Below are 24,146 nucleotides of genomic sequence, written 5' to 3'. Positions count from 1 at the left end.
TACTCATTCCCTGTCAGAAGGCAATCATGTAGTAGCCTCTATCATCTGCCTACTTTTCACCTAAAGATGTTACACATACATACAAAAGAATTATATTATTAGATTACAGGCAGTGTTCTCCTTTCTGCCACTGACACTAAGTTTTTGTAGTAAAATACTGGGATCTTGGTTACAGTGAATGTTACAGCAGTTCAAGAACACTGCAGTGGCCTTGCATGGTCATATACAAAAAGTAAGAGGGATTACAGATATACCTCGGAAGAGAAAGTTCTTTCGCAATATTCTTAAAAATTTATGTATGTATAGGTAAGTTTCAGATCAGAAAATTGAAAGTACAATAAATTAGTATTAGTTGAAGCATTACAAAAAACTACATTGTGAGGAAAATAGAAAGCCCCAAGCTTCTTTCCACTATAGGTTACTTCCACCACACACACAACTGATGCTAAACAATATCTACAGAAATTCCAAATCTAGTAAACACTGTTGATGACAAATGAAATATGTGGACTTTCATGCTAAAGTACTTCATGTTACATGTGGCTATTGCATTACCTTTAACATTCAATTTTTTCTGTGAAAAATCATGTGTTAACCTTAGCATCTGCATATCTTTCTTGTGAACTACATTAATGTAAAAGATGAAGGGCTGTACATTTAAAGTTATTAAATCACTTTCAGCTATAGAAAACTTTATGAACAAGCAACTTTGTAAGTCTCAGTAATTGTGTTTCCTATTTCTTTCTTTTTGAACAGGCTGCAACATGCAAAATCTACCTCTTACCTGTGAAAATATGTAATACATGCTTCTGACTATATTTACTTGGTGTATTTTAATACAAGGATGAATGACAAAAAGGAATGACAAAATATGTACACAGAAATACATTTTTAATTAGCAAGTAAAATGTTTGTAATAGCACCAATAAAAAAGGAAAAATCATAATCACAATCAGTTCTCAGAAAAGTGTCTACATTCCCTCTATAACATTACAGATGGCACTGAAAATCCACAACTATGGGCTAAAGGGTACAGTCTGCTGTTTGAACTCTGTCTCATTAAACCTATTGCTCAAAAATACACAATAGCACATTTTCAATTCAAGACCAGCATCTCCAATTCATCACAAAGAGCCTCTGATACTAAAAAAATGGCACAAAACACTCTTTGAATGTTTTAAATCCATTCACACCCAACTTCCACCTGAAACTCTCCTTGTCACAAACAGTATGAGCTTGCTCTACACTAACATTCCATGGACTCTCAGCTATAGAGCATTACTTGTCCCAACAGCTACCTGAACTTCTCCCTAAAACCTTGTTTATTACCTCCTTAGCCAACTTCATTCTTACCATTAAATACTCCACCTTTGATGGCCAGACCCAAAAACATAATGGAAGTGGGATGGCCGTGTCATACACCATCCTCCCACATGGAAGACACATATTTCAAGACCCAGCAACTGCATTCCCTGGCTTGGCACAGATTAATTGATGATAATTTTGTTCTCCAGACTTAGGGTGAAGAAATATTCCACTTTCTGTAGTAGCTTAACTCCTTTTCCCAACTCCAATACCCAGGGTAATTTTCCAGATCCAAAGCCATCATCCCTGTTGTTGACCTACACTTCACTGAAGCCATTACCAAAACCTCAGTTTATGTAAAACCAACTGAAACGGAACAATACCTCCACTTTGACAGTTACCACTATTTCCACATCAAACACTCCATTCCCTATAGCGCCAAATGCATGCACCACTGAATTCCTCATTACCAGCACCTACAACTTCTCCCAGGCTTTCCGACTCTGCAACTACCCCACAGAGCTTGTCCACTTGTAAATATCTTTGGCTGTTTGATCCTCTCACTCTCTGACAAATATAGCTCCAGACTCCAAGAAACACAGGAGCTTCTCCCTCATCTTCCAGTAACAGTCAAGCCTCAAATGCATCAATATATTTCTGCATTAAGGCCATAAATTAAGTCCACACTAAAATGAAATTACATCTTCCTGCTCTCCCAAAATCTCCCACTTTCCTCTTCTGTCATAATCCTAATCTGCATAAAATCCTCATCTAACTACTTGACATTCTCACACTATTATCACTACTTCTGAATTATTCCTGCTGTAAAGCCTTCCACTACTACTTAGTTCAACCCAGCCATGGATGGCATTTCATATGGGAATGACCACCAACAAACTGACTGAATGCATCAATGGACACTGAAGAACTGTCTGCAACAGCAACATCCTGTACCCAGTTGCAAAAGTGCCGGTTGTTTACAACACCACATGGCCTATTTGGATCCTCCCAGAACTTCAGAGCTGGGAATGTACCTCCAACATATCTCCACATCCCAACAGCCTAATGAACCTACCATCAACTAATATAAAATCCCATCTCTCGTTTTTGTTGTTATTATTTTTGTTACATTTTTGACATGTTTTATTTGTTTACATCATTATTTTCTTGGTTGCTTTTTACTTTTTCAGCTACATCCAGCTGCCTCTTCTATCTCTTTATCTGCTGTTTCTTTCTAACCTTCCACAACTAAACCCACTTTCCTCCTTGAGGAAGGAACTAATAGTTCCAAAAGCTAGGAGAATATTCTGTTCTTTTGTATGTGTCTATTAGCAGTATTAAGACTTTCATCTATTGCAGGAAAATACTGACTATCCATTTGGTCTTGCAATTTTATAGTTTTCTCAATGTATTTTCTTTTTGATACTATCATGACATTTTCTGGCAGGTATTTTCTGGAGGTATTTTCAAAATGATGTGACAAGGTTAGTACCACAATCAAGTTGGTAGCTACATGACAGAAGTCAAAGGTTACATGACACTAAATGATTGTTTAGCATTGTAAACCACAAAGATATACTGCTTTTGATCTGCCTGCATAAATATCACCATTTTTATTTTCCAGAAGTTGAGTGTAATTTTTATTTAATGATGGTTTCGCTTATTTGATTTTTACCTTCTAATGAAGGCCAGAGCATACAAACTTTTGGCAGGTTATCGACTAGAGCTAACACTCTGACAAACCACCTGCTACTACAAGGTTTCAGACCTGAAATCTAAGTTTGTTAAATTGCCACATGTATTAGATAAAGAAACAAGGTGGTGCCTCTGCCATATTAAATGCCAACCATACTAAATATCACACAAAAATTTTTAGCATTCTACAGCCATCTACTCTCTACATGTTCAAGGAATTTTGTACATTATCAATTTTTTGCACATGATGTTTGTTCAAAGAGGATATCAGGTACATAATTAATGCAGTTAAAAGATTAACTTTTACACGTAATGAAGCATTTGCTGTAAACAAACTGCAACAAAGAAACAAAAATTTTACCACAGTAAGAAGCACATAATAATGACACTACCTGCTTTGAATGACTTCTGTACACTTACATTTCTGTCATAGATAAATGACTCTGCAGTTGGAACCTAATGGGTTTGCACCTCATTACATGTATCTCTAAATATATATTTTTACATTATTACCCAGTACCATCAGTCTTGATAGATTGTCCCTCTGATGATCTACAAAATGTAGGAGAGAATATAGGGCTTATGATGATTTCACTGACAAAGGTATGCACTTCTAGCAGAACCATCTAGGGGAGTACAGCTGTATTTATTTGTCTTCCAAGCTGGGTCTTTATATAGTACCTGAACTACATGGAAAGTTACTGCCATATCTACTGAATTTTTTGTTCATGCATGTGAAATGATTGGGAAAAAACAGTGGGAAGTTAAATGAGACAATGATGGAAAGTTTAGTGATTTAACATTAAAAAAATGTGCTTTGAGACATCCTCAGATTTGTGAGCAGAAAAATTAAAGAAAATGGCATAGGATATTTAGAGCAGCATGATAAAGATTAAGAAGCTCAATTTTGCTATGACTTCTTACAGTGAGTGTATCACCAGTCATTTCAAACCAGTAAGTAGTTGCTAACCCACAGCATTTAAGATAAGAAGCTCTTATCCATCTTACTTGTTTGTAATACTGGCCCTCAAAGATGAAGTAATTATTATTTAAAATGGAACTGTTTACAGTGAGTAGGGAGTAAGTCTTTAGTTTGCATTAAGATGAATTTAGAAACAAAAAATGCTAAACAGCAAAAGTGAAACACAGAAGATGGCATAAAAGACATTGTCTATAATGTGATCAAGAACATAAGATGGGAACATCACTGGTACAAATATTAGGCACTTGAGAATGTTCACAATTCTCTCCATCTTGATGAATAATACTTGGCTCTGTAGTCACTAATGATTAACAGGAAAAAATATTATCCATAATTACACTTGTTAAACCACTTGGTCAGATATTAATAATTTCATAATACATATCTCATTACCAAATGCTCTTAACATAGTCATTACAGTCACATATACAAAAAGCAGTCACCACATTTGACAGTGGAAAATTACATTCATATGAATAAATATGCCCAACAAGACATCCAAATAATAAGCATGTGCAATATTTATAGATATACAGTATGTGGTTGTAATGATGATATCAAGAGATTTGAAAAAGAATTACCCACCTTGTAACTGATAATGGCTGAATAAAAATCTTCATAGGTACCGTATAGCTGTGGAAATATATTTTTTCCTGTTTATTCAAAAATATTGTTTGTGTTCTAAGTTGAAGTTTGCAGATAATGAATTGCAGTCTTCAATAAATAAATATTGAATTATCTGCAATTGAGGCAATAACCAATGACCTTACTTCTGTCATGATGTCTTAGTTAATGTACACATAGATGTCAGGACTGTGAAGTCTTGGGTGTAGGTATGAGAGGATGTAGATTTAAATGTAAGGTTATGCATGCAATATTATGAGATGCCTTAGCAGTGGAGACACTGTGTTAGATACATATATTTTGTAAATGGTGTTGACAAGGAGGTGGTGCAGAGGCTTCTGACTCATACTTACCACAGCCATTGATAACAATGGGAGAATATTAAACATACTGAGTAAAAGATTCAAGGGAGCTAAGTTAGATACATATATGTGGAGATTTTGATAAAGGACACAGATTTAATGCTGGGTGTTCTTCTGTCAAGTTATATAAGTCAAGATGGTGCTGGTGGTAGTGTTTATGACAGATTGGAGTGGACTGTGTGGAATTGGAGAAGAAACACACTGCTTGACATGAAAAGAGAAGCACCAAAAAGGGCAAGAGAAAAAAGTGAAGCTTCATTGGTTGACAGGGTATGTGATATTATTGCATTGATTGCAAAGCCAAATCAAGTCTATAAAGAACATGTCAGTAAAAGCCCACTTAACAGTATGATGTTGAACCATCTCTTGCCTGGATGCATGCACTGATTCAGTTGGGAAGGGCATCATAAAGCTGTTGTAACCTCTCCTGAGGCAAATTGGCCAACTGTTGTCACTAGTCTTTGACATCCTGCATACAGGCACTGGGTTGACGTTTGAACTGGTTCCACATATGTTCTATTGTGAAAAGATATTGTGCTCTTGCTGGCTACAGGAGTGCTTCAACATCATTCAGACAGTTCATAGAGGCATATGCCATGGATGGATGAATATTAATCTATTGAAAAATGGCAAAACGATACTTTCACATAGCTGTACCACATAAGTATGCAGGATGTCTGGGATGTGCCATCAGAGTTCCCTCATTCACTACAACCCATTATATTAAGTCGTACATGATGACTCACCACACCACAACGGTACGAGTAACAAAGCTATGTCTCTCCAAAACATTGGAAGAATGAGACCTCTCTCCAGGTCACCACCCTGCTCATGACGATGTCATCCAGTGTAGCACAAAACTGCAATTCATCACTGAACACAATGCAATGCCACTCATCAGAAGTCTTTGTTCTCCAGTCAAAGCGCCCCTTCAAATGCAGTTGTCTGTGTTTTGACATTACCTACAGCCCACACGTGGGATGGTAATTCCCTAGTCTAGCTGCTGTTAGTCTCTGAATAATGGTGCGGGATATTACAGAATGTTGCCGGAGGTCCATTACTTGTAACTTCCTTAGAGATTAGAGCTGTGCGCCGGACTGAGACTCAAACTCAGCACCATTGCCTTTTGTGGGCAAGTGCTCTACTGACTGAGCTACCCAAGCATGACTCATGACTCGCCCTCACAGTTTAACTTCTGCCAGTACCTCGTCTCCTACCTTACAAACTTCACAAAAGTTCTCCTGCAAAATTTGGAGGTCTGGAACTTCTGGAAGAAAGGATATTGTGGAGAAATGGCTTAGCTGCAGCCTGGGGGTTGTTTCCAGAATGAAATTTTCACCCTGCAGCAGAGAGTGTGCTGATATGGTAGATTAAAACTGTGTGCCAGACAAAGACTTGAACTCGGGTCCTTTGCCTTTCAAGGGCAAGTGCTCTACCAACTGAGCTAGTCCCACAAGTTCCACAGGAGAACTTCTGTGATGTTCGGAAGGTAGAGATAAAGGACTGGCAGAAGTAAAGCTATGAGAATGGTTTGTGAGTTGTGCTTGGGTAACTCAGTTGGTAGAGCACTTGCCCATGAAACACAATGGTCCTGATTTCGAGTCTTGTTCCGGCAGACAGTTTTACTCTACCACGAAATTTCATTCCAGTGCAACCTCCACTGAAGGGTGAAAATTTCATTCTGGAGTCCTTAGCCATAAGGAGTGGCCTCAGAGTTTGAGGCGCCATGTCACGGATTGCGCGGCCCCTCCCAGGCGCCATGTCACGGATTGCGCGGTCCCTCCCAGGCGCCATGTCACGGATTGCGCGGCCCCTCCTGCCGGAGGTTCAAGTCCTCATTCGGGCATTGGTGTATGTGTTGTTCTTAGCATCAATTAGTTTAAGTAGTGTGTCAGTCTAGGGACTGATGACCTCAGCAGTTTGGTCCCTTAGGAATTCGCACACATCTGGAGTCCTTTACTTGTTCTCAGATGGCAGGCACAGTGTGCTTCATGCACGATATGGTAATCCTCCCTTTTGGTAGTCAGTCATGGTCAATCTGACCTTCATGATAATGAGTATACCTGCCTTCATGTTCCCATTCAGTCAAACATACAACAGTGGTCACACTTTTAGCGCCACAAGAATCTAGATACTGGATGATTTGACCAAATGAAGATCCCTAATGAGGCTCCTTTCCAACTCTGTCAGGTGCTGATAATGCTGTCTCTCATGGGTGCATGGCATCTTCACGTCCTTTACAGCAATGAGTCAACACCTGACAGTGTTTGTGAACTGTATACACCTTACCTGACCTCGTAAGAACACTAAACATGGACAATACTAATGCACTCCAGTGACCATTATATCTGTCACAGAGAACTGCAACTCTAATAATTTATAAACCTACTGATGGTGTTTATGCATATGAAGTTACATTGCAATCTGACCATGTGTTCTGGGTGCTTCACATTTTTAGTTGGGTAGCGTGTGATCTTAAAGGTATTGTGTGACATGGTTGGACAATTTCTGCTACTACTTTGTAGCCCATTGTTCACACCTACGTATAATGCTTTCAAAGATTGTTAGTCAGATCTGGTGAAAGGAATGTGTTGAAACACAAGGGTAAAATATATGTAAATTGAACAAGAATTAAAGCTAAACTGATGGAGAATCATGAAGATAAGTATAAGAGTCTCTATGACTGGAATTAGAGAAAAAACTCACGTGGAAAAAGACTGCAACAGTGAAAATGACACTACAGCAGTTAGTTATTTTAGAACAATAACTAAATAAGACATTACATGTAGAGAAGATAGGATGTTAAACTTATCATGTCACTCATTTGGCATCTTCTCTTGTATCACTAGTGTGTGCAGAATCCTGCTATGCATATTGTGCTTTTGTTATACACTTAGAATTAACATATGTTAGTCTCCATCTGCTCATTTTCTTTGCTAATTTTCTTTTCTGCAACTTTTCTCAATCCTTAAGGCCTCCCACATTATGGTTTTCCTGCTCTTAGGCTCTGTCTGTTTCATTATCTCCCTGTCTGCAATTTACTGTTTGTCACTTCTTTTCTATCTATTTTCATCAGCCCTTTATTATTTTATCATTTACATGTTTTGATTTATGTCTCAATTTCTTTCCTGTCTGAAGTGTGTAATTTTGTTGTTGTAAGGTGCTAGACAGCTGCTTGGTACATCAAGTCATCAGTATTTCCCTTCAAGTTAAAGAAAACCTTTGGACTAGAACATATTTTGACGCACATGTACATGAGTACAAATCTGTCAACTGAAAATTGTTTCTAAGGTATAAACTGGCCAGTAGTGATGTAACAAAATTCACAATTCTTGAAGATAGTTTAGAACCTTGGCTCAAAGAAAGGTATTATCCTTCAACACATGCTGTTCAGTTACTGTTCACCATATATCTTATTCTGAGTATGGCAACACAGCATCTGTTGAGAAGGATAACGTATGACTTTTCTGTGTAGATTTCACACTAACCAGAATGATTGATGTTTCCATCATGTACTGGAGCATGAGGTGAGAGAGTTGTAGGGTCTCTAGCAGGTGCTGCACCTCCTGTTCCCCTGTCGTTGAGCCCAGGACCTGCTCCTTGGACATTCGGAGATGGAGAAAAGGCACCTGTTTCATCTGCAGTGTCATAGGCATCTAGGTCATCTTCGTGATCATCTGCTACTTCATCTGCCTGAGCTGCTTCCTCAATGGCTTCCATCAGAACTTTCCGGGGAACTAAAACAAACCATGCTTTAAGAAGGGGGTCAATGTTTAGTGCACAAAGATAATTGTAAAGATATAGTACCAGTGGCTCTTCCTAGAATTCCACATGATTGATGTACTGCAAAATTCACATAAAAATGCTCAATTAAGGGAAAAATTAGTCAATTAGGAGTTTTAAGTATGAGCTCCTCTTTTGGATACACAGTAGCTAAAATGAGCCACATTACTGATATTGAGTTGTTTTACAATGAAACTGTAACATACAAAATGTTTTTACAACATTCATGAGACAAAGTATACTACATGGTATATTTTATGTCACCTACATAAAATAAATTTTACAAATTTCTTATGCAGTAAACACAATGCAATTCTAAATCATACATTTTAAACTTGAGTATAACTGTAAAAGAAAAAGAAATACTTATCTTTCTTCTCATTTAAACTGAATTTGCTACCTACAAACTATGAAACTGAAAAATATTTCATTATAACTCTTAAAATTAAAATTCTTCTGCTATGTAATCCCAAATTCCTGGAACCCATAACACATATTGAAATTCCTGCCCTGCAGGAACTTGAGCAACATGCACAACACCACCTCAAAAAGGTCTCCATCCTGCTCACTTCCTACTCCCACCTCGGAGTACCACTGTCCGCCACTTCTACAACAACCTCCAAACCTCCCCCACGTCTGCTCATAGCTGAGAAATCCTGTCTCGCAGACCTACTACACTTACCCCACCCTCCAAAACTCCCTCCCACCAACACACAGAACTCAAAACCTAAGCAAACCCACAACACAGTCATGAACCTTTCCTCCAGAAGCCTTAGTCCCACAGAAATATCAGTCCTTTCCAAAGGCCTCACCTTTTGCCCCACTCCCAAATTCAACCATGCAGGACTAGTTAAAGACCTTCTCTCCTTCTCCCGGTCCCTACAGTGGAAACACTTTCTCACCACCAACCCGACCAATCAGACTCAACCAAAGGCCAATATTGAACCTTGCTTAACTCAGTTCACTCCCCCATCCAACCGTGATCCACCCCCACTGCCTCCAAACCAGCCCCTGTTAACTTTTCAGAATTTCTTATCCTCGAACCTTGCCTCACCATCATTCCCCAAAGCCCTCAACATGCATACTAACCTTACATCTGCAGAAAGAACCGCAGTCCACCATCTAAAAACTGATCCTGATCTTATAATCCTACCTGCAGACAAAGGCTCCACCACCGTAGTTTTGAACCGAAAGGATTATGTGGCAGAAGGACTCCTTCAACTGTCAGATATTTCCACCTACAAACCATGCCACAGTGATCCCATTCCAGCAATCCAGCAGGTTCTCCAATCACTACTCAAATCCTTAGGCTCATCCCAGAACCTCTTCCCAGAGTCCATATCTCTACTTACCCCTACCACTCCCTGCACTCCCACCTTCTACATGTTTTCTGAAGTCCATAAACCCAACCACCCAGGACACCCCATTGTGGCCGATTACTGTGCCCACACTGAGAGAATCTCTGATTTCGTAGACCAACTCCTGCAATCTATTACCTGGAACCTATCCTCCTATATAAAAGATACCAACCATTTCCTCAACCATCTCTCCGCAGTTACCACACGGTGCCCTGCTCATCATTATTGATGCCACCTCCCTGTACACTAACATTCCTAATGCCCATGGCCTTACTGCAATCGAACACTACCTTTCCAGATGCCCTATGGATTCCAAACCAACAACCTCCTTCCTAGTCTCCAAGACCAACTATATCCTCATCCACAATTACTTCTCCTTTGAAGGCATCACCTACAAACAAATCCGCGGTACGGCTATGGGCACCCGCATGGTACCATCCTATGCTAACCTATTCATGGGCCATCTAGAGGAATCCTTCCTAAAAACCCAGAATCCTAAACCCCTCACCTGGTTCAGATTCATTGATGACATCGTTGCTATCTGGATTGAAGGTGAGGACACCTTATTCACATTCCTCCAGAACCTCAACAACTTCTCCCCCATTTGCTTCACCTGGTCCTACTCAACCCAACTAGCCACCTTCCTAGATGCTGACCTCCATCTCAGAGATGGCTACATTGGTACCTCCATCCATATCAAACCTACTAACCACCAGCAATACCTCCACTTCGACAGCTGCCACCTGTTTCATACCAAGAAGTCCCTTCTGTACAGCCTAGCCACCCGTGGTCATCGCATCTGCAGTGATGAGCAGTCCCTCTCTAAATACACTGAGGGTCTCACTGAAGCCTTCACTGACCGTAATATTCTTCCATCCTTGTACAAAAACAAATCTCCCATGCCTTATCTTTCCAGTCTCCCACCACCTCCCAAAGTCCCACAGTCTGGCCACAGAGGAGCATTCCCCTCGTAACTCAGTACCATCCACGACTGGAGCAACTAAATTATATTCTCCGCCAGGGTTTTGATTACCTCTCGTCGTGCCCTGAAATGAGAAATGTCCTACCCATTATCCTTCCCACCCCTCCTACTGTGGCATTCCGCCGTCCACCAAACCTACACAATATACTCATCCATCCTTACACAACCCCTGCTCCCAATCCCTTACCTCGTGGCTCATACCCCTGTAATAGACCTAGATGCAAGACCTGTCCCATACATCCTCCTACCACCATCTACTCCAGTCCGGTCACTAACATCACCTATTCCATCAAAGGCAGGGCTACCTTTGAAACCAGTGATATGATTTACAAGCTAAACTGCAACCACTGTGCTTCATTCTATGTAGGCATGACAACTAACAAGCTGTCTGTCCGCATGAACGGCCACCGACATACTGTGGCCAAAAAACAAGTGGCTGTAGCTGAACACGCTGCCAAACATGATACCCCTCATCTCAATGACTGCTTCACAGCCAGTGCCATATGGATCCTTCCCACCAACACCAGCTTTTCTGAATTGCACAGGTGGGAACTTTTGCTGCAATACATCCTACATTCCCATAACCCTCCTGGCCTCAACCTTCGTTAGTCACTGTCCTCACCCATCCAGCCGCCTCCCTGTTCCCATTCCAGCACTACACAGCTGCCATTTCACCTCCACACTCAGTCTTTTAATTTATTTTTATTTTTATTTCTCTCCTTTCTGCTACTTACCACCTCCCCCCTCTGCACCTTCTCTCCTGCCCTCCGTCTAAACTGCAACACTTCACTGTCTGCCACTCCAACCATACTATCCCTCCCCCTCCCTGCCCCAGCCTCCTCCTTACCCCCACCCAGTCACCACTCCCATCATGCACTGGTGCTGCTGCTCGCAGTGTAGTTTCAGTTCTCCAAGACTGCAGACATGTGTGCAAGTTGCACTTGCGTGAGTGTGTGTGCATGTGTGTATGGGTGTCTACTGCTGAAAAAGCTATGATTGTGTGAATCTTTTTATTGTGCCTATCGTGACTCAGCATCTCTGCTGTATGGTAAGTAGCAACTTTCTTTCTCTCGTATTGTTACATTCCATCCTGGATTTTCCATTGTTTGATTTCATTATAACTGCTACATATCATTCTGTTTTAACATATCCTGCCCCTCCCTCCCTCAATGAAGACATATATTTGTGGAAATTTAAAAATAAGTACATCTGCGGGTAACAGGTATGACATATTTGCACTGATATATGACAATAAAGGCAATGATTCAAAGTGACAGACTGTGAACAGAGTAAGAAACACACATCTACCAATGTGAAGAACTTGTGCGTTTAACTGACTCTTAGTGAGCTTATAAAGAATTTCTGGGCACACTGGATGTGGTGTGTCAGAAATGTATGAATGTTGGTGCTAGTGGGCAATGGAAGATGCTCATATTAATTGTCCTGGTTACAAATGGCAGCAGCATATGGTCATTTTGGACTACTGCATCACATGACCATTCTGATGTTAAAGGCAACTACATCACAAATTAGGATCAATGCTGCACTCAGATTGCCTAGGAGCATCAGCAATTGTTTCCTGGAAGCTGGACTATGAGCAAAGGTGGCACCTGCTAAGAATCTTCTCATACTTCATCAGCAGTCAACCTGTCTCACAAGATACAATAAAAACAGAAACCGAAAGGTGACTGAAGTAGTTGTGTGGTAAGAGGTGAGAGCAGATATGGTGACATATAGGGCCACATATAGACATCATGGTTTGAAGCCAATAATGATAGTTTATCTCTGATGTCTGTTGAGGGAGCACTGCACTGTAAATTCAAAACTTAATTCAGGAAATTATGTTGCCATTTCAACAACGTCAGGGAGACATAGTCTTCCAGTAGGACAATATCCATGTGATTATTTCTTCTCCACTCTCCAAGACTACTCTGGGCAGCAAGGCCTCCAGACCTTCCCCCTCTGAGAATATTGGGTACATGATAGAATAGAGCCTTGTTAGTCTGCAATATTGTGATTCCTTGACTAATTGCAACAACAAGGAACACTATCTCCTAAGATGACAAGTAGCAAGGAACACTATCTCCTAAGATGACATCCATTAGTACCATGACCATCCTTACATATGATTTCAGGGTTGCACTGTAGCTAGATGAGGCAATTCAAGATACTGAGAGTGTTTAATACAATCATAAAGTCTCAAAAATGAGTATTGCATACCATGACCATCCTTACATATGATTTCATGGTTGCACTGTAGCTAGATGAGGCAATACAAGATACTGAGGGTGTCTAATACAATCATAAAGTCTCAAAAATGAGCACTGTATAAAAATATAGGAATATACTGCAGCCCCATGTGTATTAACCCTGTACAGACTCTGAAAACAAAACTACATGAAATACAGTGCACACAAGGAAATTTAAGCAATCATTCTTCCAGTGTGAATGGAATGGAAAGGAACCCTAACATGCATTACAATGGAAATTATCCTCAGCCATGTACTTCACAGTAGAGATAAGAAAGAGAATGAGTACGAGTCTAATGTTGAGGGCTGAGTAAATTAGAAATCAAGGCACCACTGTTAGGTCAGCACCATACTGGCTTACTTCCTCCCCACTATAGTAGCTAAAGTAGCAGTGATGGGGCGAAATGGCCAATTGTCAGGATCAGATGACCTCAACTGAAGCTGTGTTTTGTGATACTGTCAAGGATATAAGATTAAAATTAAGTGATGTAGTGTATACAACAGAGAATGTGCTCCAATAGAGGAAGAATGATGTCTGAAACACATTCAGTGCTATAGTCGACAATTCAGACAAAAAACATACAAATTTCATCCAATGCAAACAAGTGTTTGTATTCTTGTTTATTCCACATTCATCATGAGAAAATATATGTATGCAGTCAAGCAAAAACAAGGCACTGAGGACTATCACTGTCCTGTGGCCAAAAGGTGTGCTATCTGTGTATTCTTTTGATCATGGCAACTTGTGTTCACGGGCTAATAGCAAGTCATGTAGCTTATCACTCATTTTTGTAAATTTATTTTAATAATTAATCATTATTCATCCTCAAGTCCTGCTTCTTGTACTGTTGACATAGACTCGATAACATGTCAAAGGTGTGTGTAAGTCAACATAATTGTTAGACACACATAGCAGGAGGGAGAGACAGAGACAGAGATAGAGACAGAGACACAGACAGACAGAGAGAGAGGGAGAGAGACAGATAGAGAATAATATTCACTGCTAAATGATCAGTCATTGTATTGATATATAACAACTCTTATGTGAACTCTCAGGTTTTCTTGGTGTGACTGATTAATGCCATGCTTCTGTGTGTTCCGCTGAGCTGCTGTTTCTGTTTTATGCACAATATTTTAATGACTGATCCATCCATTTGCTTGGAGGCCAGGTGTCAAATATAAATAATAGCAACACTCGCAGCACCAGAAGAAGATGGCTAGGTTGGTTGTCAAAATATTGTGCATAAAATGAAAACAACAATTTGGCAGAACACCTGGAAGCACACCATTAATAAACATGCCCAAAGGTTGCATATGTTGTGGCAATGCAGCCAGTCCTCAGCTACACCTCCAAACTCATGTACTTCCTCTCCTTTTTATGCTGGTGTAGTCCACTTGCACCTGACAACTGACTCAAGCGGCGAGTTTTCACTTAAATGGGCAGCAGTGGAGACTTGCAACTTGCCTCTCTGAGCTTACAGAGGCTGCAAGTTTTTAGATGACATCATAAAACTGACTGGCAAGTTTAAAGCAAGTATATAGAGCACATTTTTGATCTCTATTTCACAGTGGTTTGCAGAGTATGGCTGTAGATGTAGATCTGCTCACTTGCGTATGTATACAGTGCAAAAACTGTATAGTATGTGAATGAAACACAATTTATGTTGAGTTATTGCTTCAGGTTGAAAATACTCATTCAAGGAACTATAAAAAGTGCAAATCCTTCTTATTAACAAGGAATTGCTTCACGCAGTGAGCCTACCACTATCTGAAATACTACACACATTGAAAGGCATGAATAGCTTCACGAGCTACCATTGTTTCAGTTTCAGAAATGTGATGATAATATAGCTCATATGACAATTATTCAGATGACAATGATCAAATTTCTTAAAAAATTTAACAATGCTTTCAATACCAAAGAAAGGAGAAGGTTAATTTCTAATATCCAAGAGCATAAAATCTGCCATTCATTTTATGATGGAGCGTATATAAAAGCACTTGTTTTTAACACATTCAAACAGGAAATATACTAGCAAATTCAAGCACAAATTACATTGTATGAATGCATGGTCTCACAGCAATTTCAGCTAACAAAATTTTCGTGACCTTCTAGCTATGTCATGTTGTTCAATATCCATGAGCTACCAGACAAGTGCCCCTTCGTCATTCATCACTTGATGTGGGTGGCAGCTAGAGAAAATTTTGTGCAGTTTTCTCCAAGTTTTTCAAGGTGTGCAGTTATGAACCACATAAAGAATTCTGAGAGTAGTAATTGCAATCTGAAAAGCTTTTCCTGTACATCCACAAAGTAGAATGTAGTTATATATGTAAATATTCCAGAGTTCATATTCTAACCATCAAGTGGTCAAACACTCTGGTGAGTGCAACATGCTTGAATTTGATAGCTACTTTACAACCTGTGCCATCTAGATCCCTCGACCCCTCCCTCCCAATACCAGCTTCTCTGAATTATATAAATGGGAACTGCCCTGACAACACATCCTTCAATCCCATAATCCTCCTGCCCTAACTCTCAGCTACTCCCTACCCAACACCCACACTCACTCCCGCACCATGACCTTAGCTTCGCTCATCCGACACTCACACCCTCATCGCTGTAGTCTCCCTCTTCTACTGTCAATCGCCCCCTCCCCACACCATTATGCACTGTGTGCAGCTCTTCCTGTCTGTCGCCAGAATGTGCTCACCAGTGTCATATTCCTATCTTCTTCAACTGCTGCCACTCCCTCCTAGCCATCAGCCACCTTTCCCTAACTCTCCCTCCCATTTCACATTTCATTTCTCCCCGCTCTCACCCCCACCTGCCACAACCCCTCATCCCTGTGAAGTTGTTGTGCTGGTACTATTAGTCACCCATTCCTCTCTGTGGCTAGAACATACTCACCAGTGTCATATTCCTATCCCCTTCAACTGCTGCTACTCCCTCCTAGTCATCGACCACCTTTCCCTAACTCTCCCTCCCACTTCCTGTTTTATTTCTCCCTTCTCTCATTCCATCTGTGCATGCATATGTATGTGCACTTTGTATATCTCTGAAGAAGGATCTGTCCGAAAGGTAGCAACATTCTCAGCTTCGTTTATGAGTCTATCAGTCTCTCAGCACCTCAGTTGTTCAGTGAGTTGTTACCTTTATTCCTTCCGTTATTTATATTCCACCAAGTATTTTCCATTACCCTGTTTACAATTGTCTTCTGTTAGTCAGGAGATAAGAATATGTAATGATGTAAGACTTTCTGTTCCCTTTTCTCTTAGAAGTTAGAAGCTTGTGATATTTGGAACCTATGCTTGATACTCATGTCAGCCTCCAATTGAGGATGAACACTTTATCTATATACAATCTGTACTTGGCCAAAACCCTGTAAGTTCATGTCAGTGGGCACTTGTAAAACATTGATATATTTGTTACTACACTTAACATTCATGGATGGAGCATGAGAGGAGTAACTGTCAGAGTTTTCAAATTTCTATTTCATTTCAGTGAGTAAAGAAAACCCATTTTTAATAACATTATCCTTCTTCATAATTACTAAGTGTCACCCTTTAGCCCAATACTAGATGTATCCATGTATCTGAGCAGCATTCATGACAACTAGCAGAAGATCTGACAGAGAACCTGAGAAAATTCTGGTCATATGTAAAATTGCTGAGGGGCTCTAAAGGCTTCCATTCAATCCCTTGTTGACCAGTCTGGTGTGGCTATTGAAGATAGAAAAACAAAAGTCAAAGTTTTAAATTTCACATTCAAGAAACTGTTCACACAAGAGAACCATACTAACATACCATCATTTGACCATTGGACAGACTCCTGTATAGATGACATAGAAATAAGCATACCTGGCATAGAGAAGCAAGTTAAAGATTTGAAAACAAATAAATCACCAGGTCTGGATGGAGTTCCAGTTTGATTCTACAAAAAGTACTCTATGGCAGTGGCCCCTTACCTAGCTTGCATTTATTGTGAATTTCTCACCCAGCACAAAGTCCCAAGCAACTGGAAAATAATGCAAGTGACTCCAGTGTACAAGAAAGGTAAAAGAATGGACCCATAAAATTATAGACCAATATCCCTAGCTTCTGTTTGCTGCAGAATCCTTGATCACATTCTCAGTTTGAAAATAATAATCATTCTTGAGGCTAAGAAGCTTATGTTCACAAATTAGCATGGTTTTAGGAAGCATCACTCATGCAAAACTCAGCTTGCCCTTTTCTCACATGATATACTGAGAACTATGGATGAAGGGCAACAGGCAGACTCTGTATTTATAGATTTCCAGAAAGAAATTGGCATGGTGCCCCATTACAGGCTGTTAATGAAGGTACAAGAATACGGAATAAGTTTACATATATGTGAGAGACTTGAAGACTTATTAAATAATAGAACCCAGTATGTTGTCCTTTGATGGCAAGTGCTTATCAGAGACAAGGGTAACACCAGGAGTGCCCCAGAGAAGTGTGACAAGACTGCTGTTCTTCTCCATGTACATAAATGATTTGGCAGACAGGATGAACAGCCGTCTGTTGTTGTTTGCTGATGATGCCATGGTGTCGAAGTTGAGTGACTGTAGGAAGATACAAGACAACTTAGACAAAATTTTCAATTGGTGTGATGAATGGCAGCTAGCCCTAAATGTGGAAATTGTAAGTTAATACAGATGAGTAGGAATACAGTATTACTAAAGTGCGCGTCATTTATGATGGTGGCCGAGTTTAGGTTCGTTGTGCGCATCTGACGTCACAAAACACAGTCAGCCAATGAACAGAGAACGACGTTGCCAGAGCTCTACTGCAGTGCAGAGCACGGGCGAGTGTGTTCAGTTTTAGAAACATTCAGTCATAAATAAGGTAATTGAACAAAAGCAATGTCTTGATAGCAGACGTTCTTTTATAGAAAGTTTGGAGAAAGCATTCTTTATACCAATTGCTTCATATTCTATTAATTAATTAAACCAAACAAGCAATACGCTTCCTAATTCAGGCGATAGCAAGGAAAGGTGTTTGTATCATTCCCACTAACCGCTTTTTCACAATAAAGAACAGCGGTAATTGTTATTTCCTGTTGTACTTCGACGAAACGTGAGTAATTCATAGTCATACCAACAGTGTTTGTCGGTATTTTGTGTGGTATTTTTAAGTCCTCCGGGAGATACATTGGATGACGAGCTGCATTAGCGTAATGGTAAAAGTGTAGGGCTGCTGAATGAAAGATTCTGAGTTCAAACCTGGTTCGGTGCTTAATATTTTCTTTACTTAAAAACAGTATCAAAGTGTCTTACTTCATGAATTTTATTCGTTTTAATGTAATTTTTTGAAATTTCTAGTGGCAACTAAAACTGACCATATGGAAAGTATACGCTATGGACTTTTACCTCTGCAAACTCTTCAAAATTTTGTGCAATGGTTTACTACATCTAATGCTGCACAATAACTGCATTGAACATCGAAACAAAATTAAGTCATTTATGGGGGGAAGGTATCAGTCAAGAAGATGTGTAAAAATCAAATTTTTGGGCCAAATAGTTTTTATGAAATCGAATGATAAAGTGTGTCAAAGCAGTCGAAACACCATGTGTCTGCACAGGCGAGCAGTGCAGTGATGACAAAATCACGCACATCGCGGAATGTGGGGAGCACGTCTCTGTAGCAGCCAAAGGGTTAATGCAGCCGTGGTGGCTTTGCTTCAGAAACTGCGCGCTCCCCCCTAAACGTAAGTTTGCTAACTACACTATGGCACTGCTTCTCTTGGCGCGTCCAACTGGCAACGCAGCAATCTTCTGCATCTGGGTGGGCATGCGCGAACTGCCAAGATAAAAGAATTGAACTATAGTGAGCAGGTTGGCACATTCAAGTCATTTAAATATCTGGGCGTAATGTTGCAAACCAATAAGAGGTGGGATGAGCAAGTGAAAACTGTGGTAGGGAAGGCAAATGGTTGACTTTTAGGAAAGAGTGGTTCACCACTAAAAGAATTGCATATAGGATGATGGTGAACCTATTCTTGAGTACTGCTTGAGTGTTTAGGATCTGTACCAGGTTGGATTAAAGGAAGACACTGAAACAATTCAGAGATTTTTTACTGGTACATTCGAACAAAACACAAATGTTATGGAGATGCTTCAGGAACTCAAATGGGAATCCCTGGAGGGAAGGCAGCATTCCTTTTGGAAAACACGAACTAGAAAATTTAGAGAACTGGCATTTGAAGCTGACTGCCGGGTGCGGGTGATTCTGCTGCCACCAACATACATCATACGTAAGGACCACAAAGATAAGATACAAGAAATTAAGGCTATATGTAGGTGTACAGACAATTATTTTTCCCTCTATTTGCAACTGGAACAGGAGGGGAAATGACAAGTAGTGGTACAGGGTACCCTCTGCCATGCACCTTACGGTATCTTATGGAGTATTTATGTAGATGTAGATGTAGAAATGAACCTATACGAAAATTTTCCTTCAGGATCTGTAGCCTTCTTTAGGTATTTTGCAACATATGAGACTCAACATAAAATGTCAAATCAAAGAGTACTACTTCTCACATTTCATGAAGATCCAAACTTAAATTTATCTCCTTTTTGAAGTTAGTTATCAATCATTGCACCATGCTGGTTTCTTGTCACAATCTGATGAAATATTAGAACATTTTTATCAGATAACACATCTTCATCAAATGATTAGCATATAACCTGAACAACTGTACTTCAGTCACACTTACACCTGAACAAATCAAAAACTACATTTTGTTTATTATAAACATTCATTAAGTTTGAATATAAATTTTTCTCAACCATTGTGTTTTTTTTATATTTTTTTGTTTAGTGTCCTGCAGTCTATAGCTTATTGCATCAGATCACATTTGAAACAAAACTTTTTGAGATGTTGATATTTTTTGGTAACTTTCCTTTATTTTAAGCCACCCATCTGAATGCTTTCATAAATCATAAATGTTTGTTATTCAGGAAATGTGGGTTCCATAATACTGGGGTTTCATCTGAATTTGATGTGGCAAATAAACCAAGAACATTTTTGCAAGGGCTCCATCGCAAAAGAATTCGTAGCCACATTCTGTAATTTGTATTGGTACCAAGTACAAAAGTCTTATAACATAAACAGTTGATTACATTTTTTTACAGTATACAATAACTATATAACAAAATTTTGAGAACTTTTTTGAAACACTCTGTTAGCTGTTTCCTCTGCTAATTTATATATGTCATTCATGCAAGATTTATTCCAAAAAATTGAAACATGTGAATACTCATATTGCCTGTAATGCTCAGAAGAGTTACTGTGCAAAAACACTTTACTTTGCTCAGTTCCACAGCATCCTACAGTACAGAATTATATTCTAGGGTAATATGACATCTAATTCAGTCATCATCTTAACTCAAAAAGAACTGTAAGAACAATGCAATATGATTGATAAACAGATTCTTGCAAATCCCTCTTTCAAAAGTCATCATTCCTTCCCCTTCCCTGTATGTATATACTAGAAATTTGTAAATTTGCTACAGTGAATTTTAAAAAAAATGAAAATTTTAATATCCCTGATTGTGATCACAAAGCAAAGGAAAAAGTTTCATATAAAGTCAGTAAGGACATTAGCTTTTAAACTTCCACGAGAAACAGTGTGATACAAATGCATGATAGTCCATCACATAAGGGAAAAATAATTTCATCATTCTCACTTTATTTGCAAAACCCTAACATTTTTAGAACCCACGAAGTACAAGAGACTTGAAACAAGGCAGTGCAGGTACTGCAAGGACTACAAACTGTTTAATGGAAAAAATCAATTATTTTGTTAAATATTACTGTTTCTGTACTTTATGTAAGAGTAAGAGCAAGTGTGTGTGTGTGTGTGTGTGTGTGTGTTTTTGGACACATGAACATTTGCACACATTCATACACAATATTTATACTGTATTCCACAAGCTGGAAAGACTTTTTGGATGAACAAATAACTAAATGAGCATATGCTTACATTACCTTCTCAGTACTTCACAAATCAATGTGGGGGGGGGGGGGGGGGCAGGAATTTATTTATATTTCATTTGAAGCCAAAGAATCACAGTTCATCACTACTTAATATCACATACTTTTAATGTGTTATATTTTTCATTCTTTTTTTTCATACTAAATTCAACAGAGGCAGTTATAAAAGACAAAAGAAGCATTACAATATATGATCATACTTACCACATGTATAAACAACTTTGAGATACATCCGTGAGTCACTTCTGCAGGGTTTACCAAATGTTTCAGAATCAGCAGGAAGTGTGCAACGTCGTTTTCCATGACACATTCTCATGACAATTTCTGTGGCATAGCTCACCAGGCATGCTGCAGTAAAGCAGATAAAATTCAAAATTAGAATTTTTAGGCTATTTGGTGAAGCGTTAAGGATAGAAATTATGTACTGATATTTTGATTAAGGTTTGTGACATCAAGTTACATTTATCCTATATGTAGAAACTACCTTCACAGCAAGCAGAACACACATTATGCAGCTGGGTATTTCATAGACTGTTCAAAGGAAAAATCACAAAATCAATTCATTTTCTTTCCTCTATGTTTGTAGTACAAGTCATAAATTACTGAAGAGTATAATTTTCAGTTGTGAAACATTTAAATAATGTCAGAAACAAAAACCAGTAGATTTTAAGCATTCTTTACTTTCACAGCAAGTAAAAATTTCATTTGAAATATGCTACTCAAGAAGAAATATACAGTTACACTGAAGGCCACACAACTTCTTTATTTTGATCACATCTTCTTTAAAAGCATTTTCTCAAAAAAATCTTAAACATGGCTGTAACTTCAGCAACTGTATGACATTAAACTTGGAGATGTAGAAAAAAATCAGCCAACAAATTGCAAATATAGGTTCACTGGAACCTTCAACCTAGGTTTCCACAATTTTAAAATTGCTTTCTTCAGAAGATGTAATGGACCTTGCTACATCACATGTTCATTAAGTACTTTGAATAACACCAAACAGCTTGTCATATGAGACATCCATCTTAAGTGGACCTGAATGTCATGAGGGTCCAAAAAATGATTTTTCAATAAATTCCGTTTCTTCCTGATTCTAAAAATATGTACTTTACATATATTGCCTCATTTTCATGTTTAAATCCTTTTTAAAGCAGATGCAGCATGTGAATGCCTAGCTGTCACATTACTGCCAAACACAAAACTTTGCCTGCGATGCCTCAAACACAAAACTTTGCCTGCAATGTCTCATAATTTAATTTTGGCGCCATTATTTCCATAGCAACTCATTTACATAATATCCTTGAAGAACATATTGACTGTACTATGAGCAGGGATTTATTGTGATTGATTTTTCTATTGATATATGTAGATTACTTATGTTTAGTTATGTTTTTCCACGTGTTTGTGTCATGAGCTTGTTGCTGTCACTAAGTATTTCAATCATTTTGCATCATAAAATGCCAAAAATGAAGAAGTTTAATTGCAGTCATAAATTTTATGGTAATCAAAACAAGCGTGTTGTTGGAAATCATAAAAATTAAGAAATTGCTACACAGCAGCAAAGTGAGGTTACGCCTAAAAGTTCACCAGGCAATTCTTCAAAACACAAGTTGAAACATCAAACCAAAAATGAAGATGATTCTGGTGTTGTAAATAGTGGAAATAATGGTTTTATTTCAATTAGTAAGTGCAAGCTTTTCAGAATTTCTTTTGACTGTTGCTACATGTCAATACTGCAATAGTGAAAAATCCTTTACTTTTAGTGAGGATATAACTAAAAGAAGAAGCCTATCCAGGAAAACTGTAGTGGACTGTCAAGTATGTAAAGTAACAAATGACATCACCTGTAACATGTCTGAAATAAAGTGAAGGGAACATTCACCTTGATGATTACATGAAGTATATCGTGAAGGGAAAAAAAGCAATGCAGATATTCTGTGGATTTCCTACTGCTACCTATCAAATTTGGGAGGTAGTATAAGTATTTGCATTATGCCCTAACAAATAAATGGTAGATATTTGTCAATCTACTGATATTATTGCTGCACTGCACAGTTTCTGACAGAAAAGAGGTCATACATCACCAAATGGAGTTGTCACAGTTACCTCTGTAGATCAGTGGCAGCTATTCCTTGAGGACTTCAGGACAGAACCCTCCCAATAATATCAATAATGGCAAAAGTTGCAGCATGTATGAATCATGTAAGAAAAATTAACTCAATTTTGCACATATCACCAGTGCATGTATAGGAATGATCAGTGTTTTTAGAATGGGTTGACTACCAGCCCGCGTAAGTGAATTATCAATGTTTTTAGAATGGTTCAACTGTCAGATCTTCAGCGAACCACCCTGGCAGTTTAAAGGCAGGGAACACACATGTGTGAAAAGATGGGGATACTGGGAGTTGGGTGGAGTTAGTGCATTATGTTAGGGCTGCTTAGAGCGATGCCCAAGCGAAGTGACCAAAGTATGAGTAGCATTGCGTGTGTGGCACTAGTATTGTTGTTTTGATGTGAATTAGACTATTTAAAGTGCAGCCTAGTGACTAAATGATGTGCTACTTTCCCGTTTAGAATGATGGAGTAAACAACGTAAATAATATTTTAACTGCTAGTGGTAAAAAATCTTACTTTTGATAAAAAGTTGGAACTGGAAAGGTTAGGACCACAAAGCCCTGATTTAAACATATACAGATTCAAAATACATGCAAAAGCAAAAGTAGTTTTACCAGAAAATTTGCTCCTACTTTATACAAACAAGCAAACTGACAGTGTGGATGTGGAATA

General features: G+C 38.9%; 1 protein-coding gene across 1 annotated transcript in view; it reads right to left on the bottom strand.

Moving 5' to 3' along the window:
- The window catches only part of LOC126184228 (protein eva-1), a 270,719-nt gene that overhangs the window by 29,129 nt on the left and 217,444 nt on the right, over positions 1-24,146 (bottom strand). Inside the window, exons 3-4 of the mRNA XM_049926597.1 lie at positions 21,561-21,704; positions 8,457-8,705 (exon numbers count right to left, since the gene is read on the bottom strand). Coding sequence (XP_049782554.1) covers positions 8,457-8,705; positions 21,561-21,704 — 393 coding nt within the window. The remainder of the gene's footprint in view (positions 1-8,456; positions 8,706-21,560; positions 21,705-24,146) is intronic.

This window comes from Schistocerca cancellata, chromosome 4 (assembly GCF_023864275.1).
Source record: "Schistocerca cancellata isolate TAMUIC-IGC-003103 chromosome 4, iqSchCanc2.1, whole genome shotgun sequence".
NCBI lineage: Eukaryota > Metazoa > Arthropoda > Insecta > Orthoptera > Acrididae > Schistocerca > Schistocerca cancellata.
Note: the sequence above shows the minus strand (reverse complement) of the source record. Positions and strands in the feature narration are given on the sequence as shown.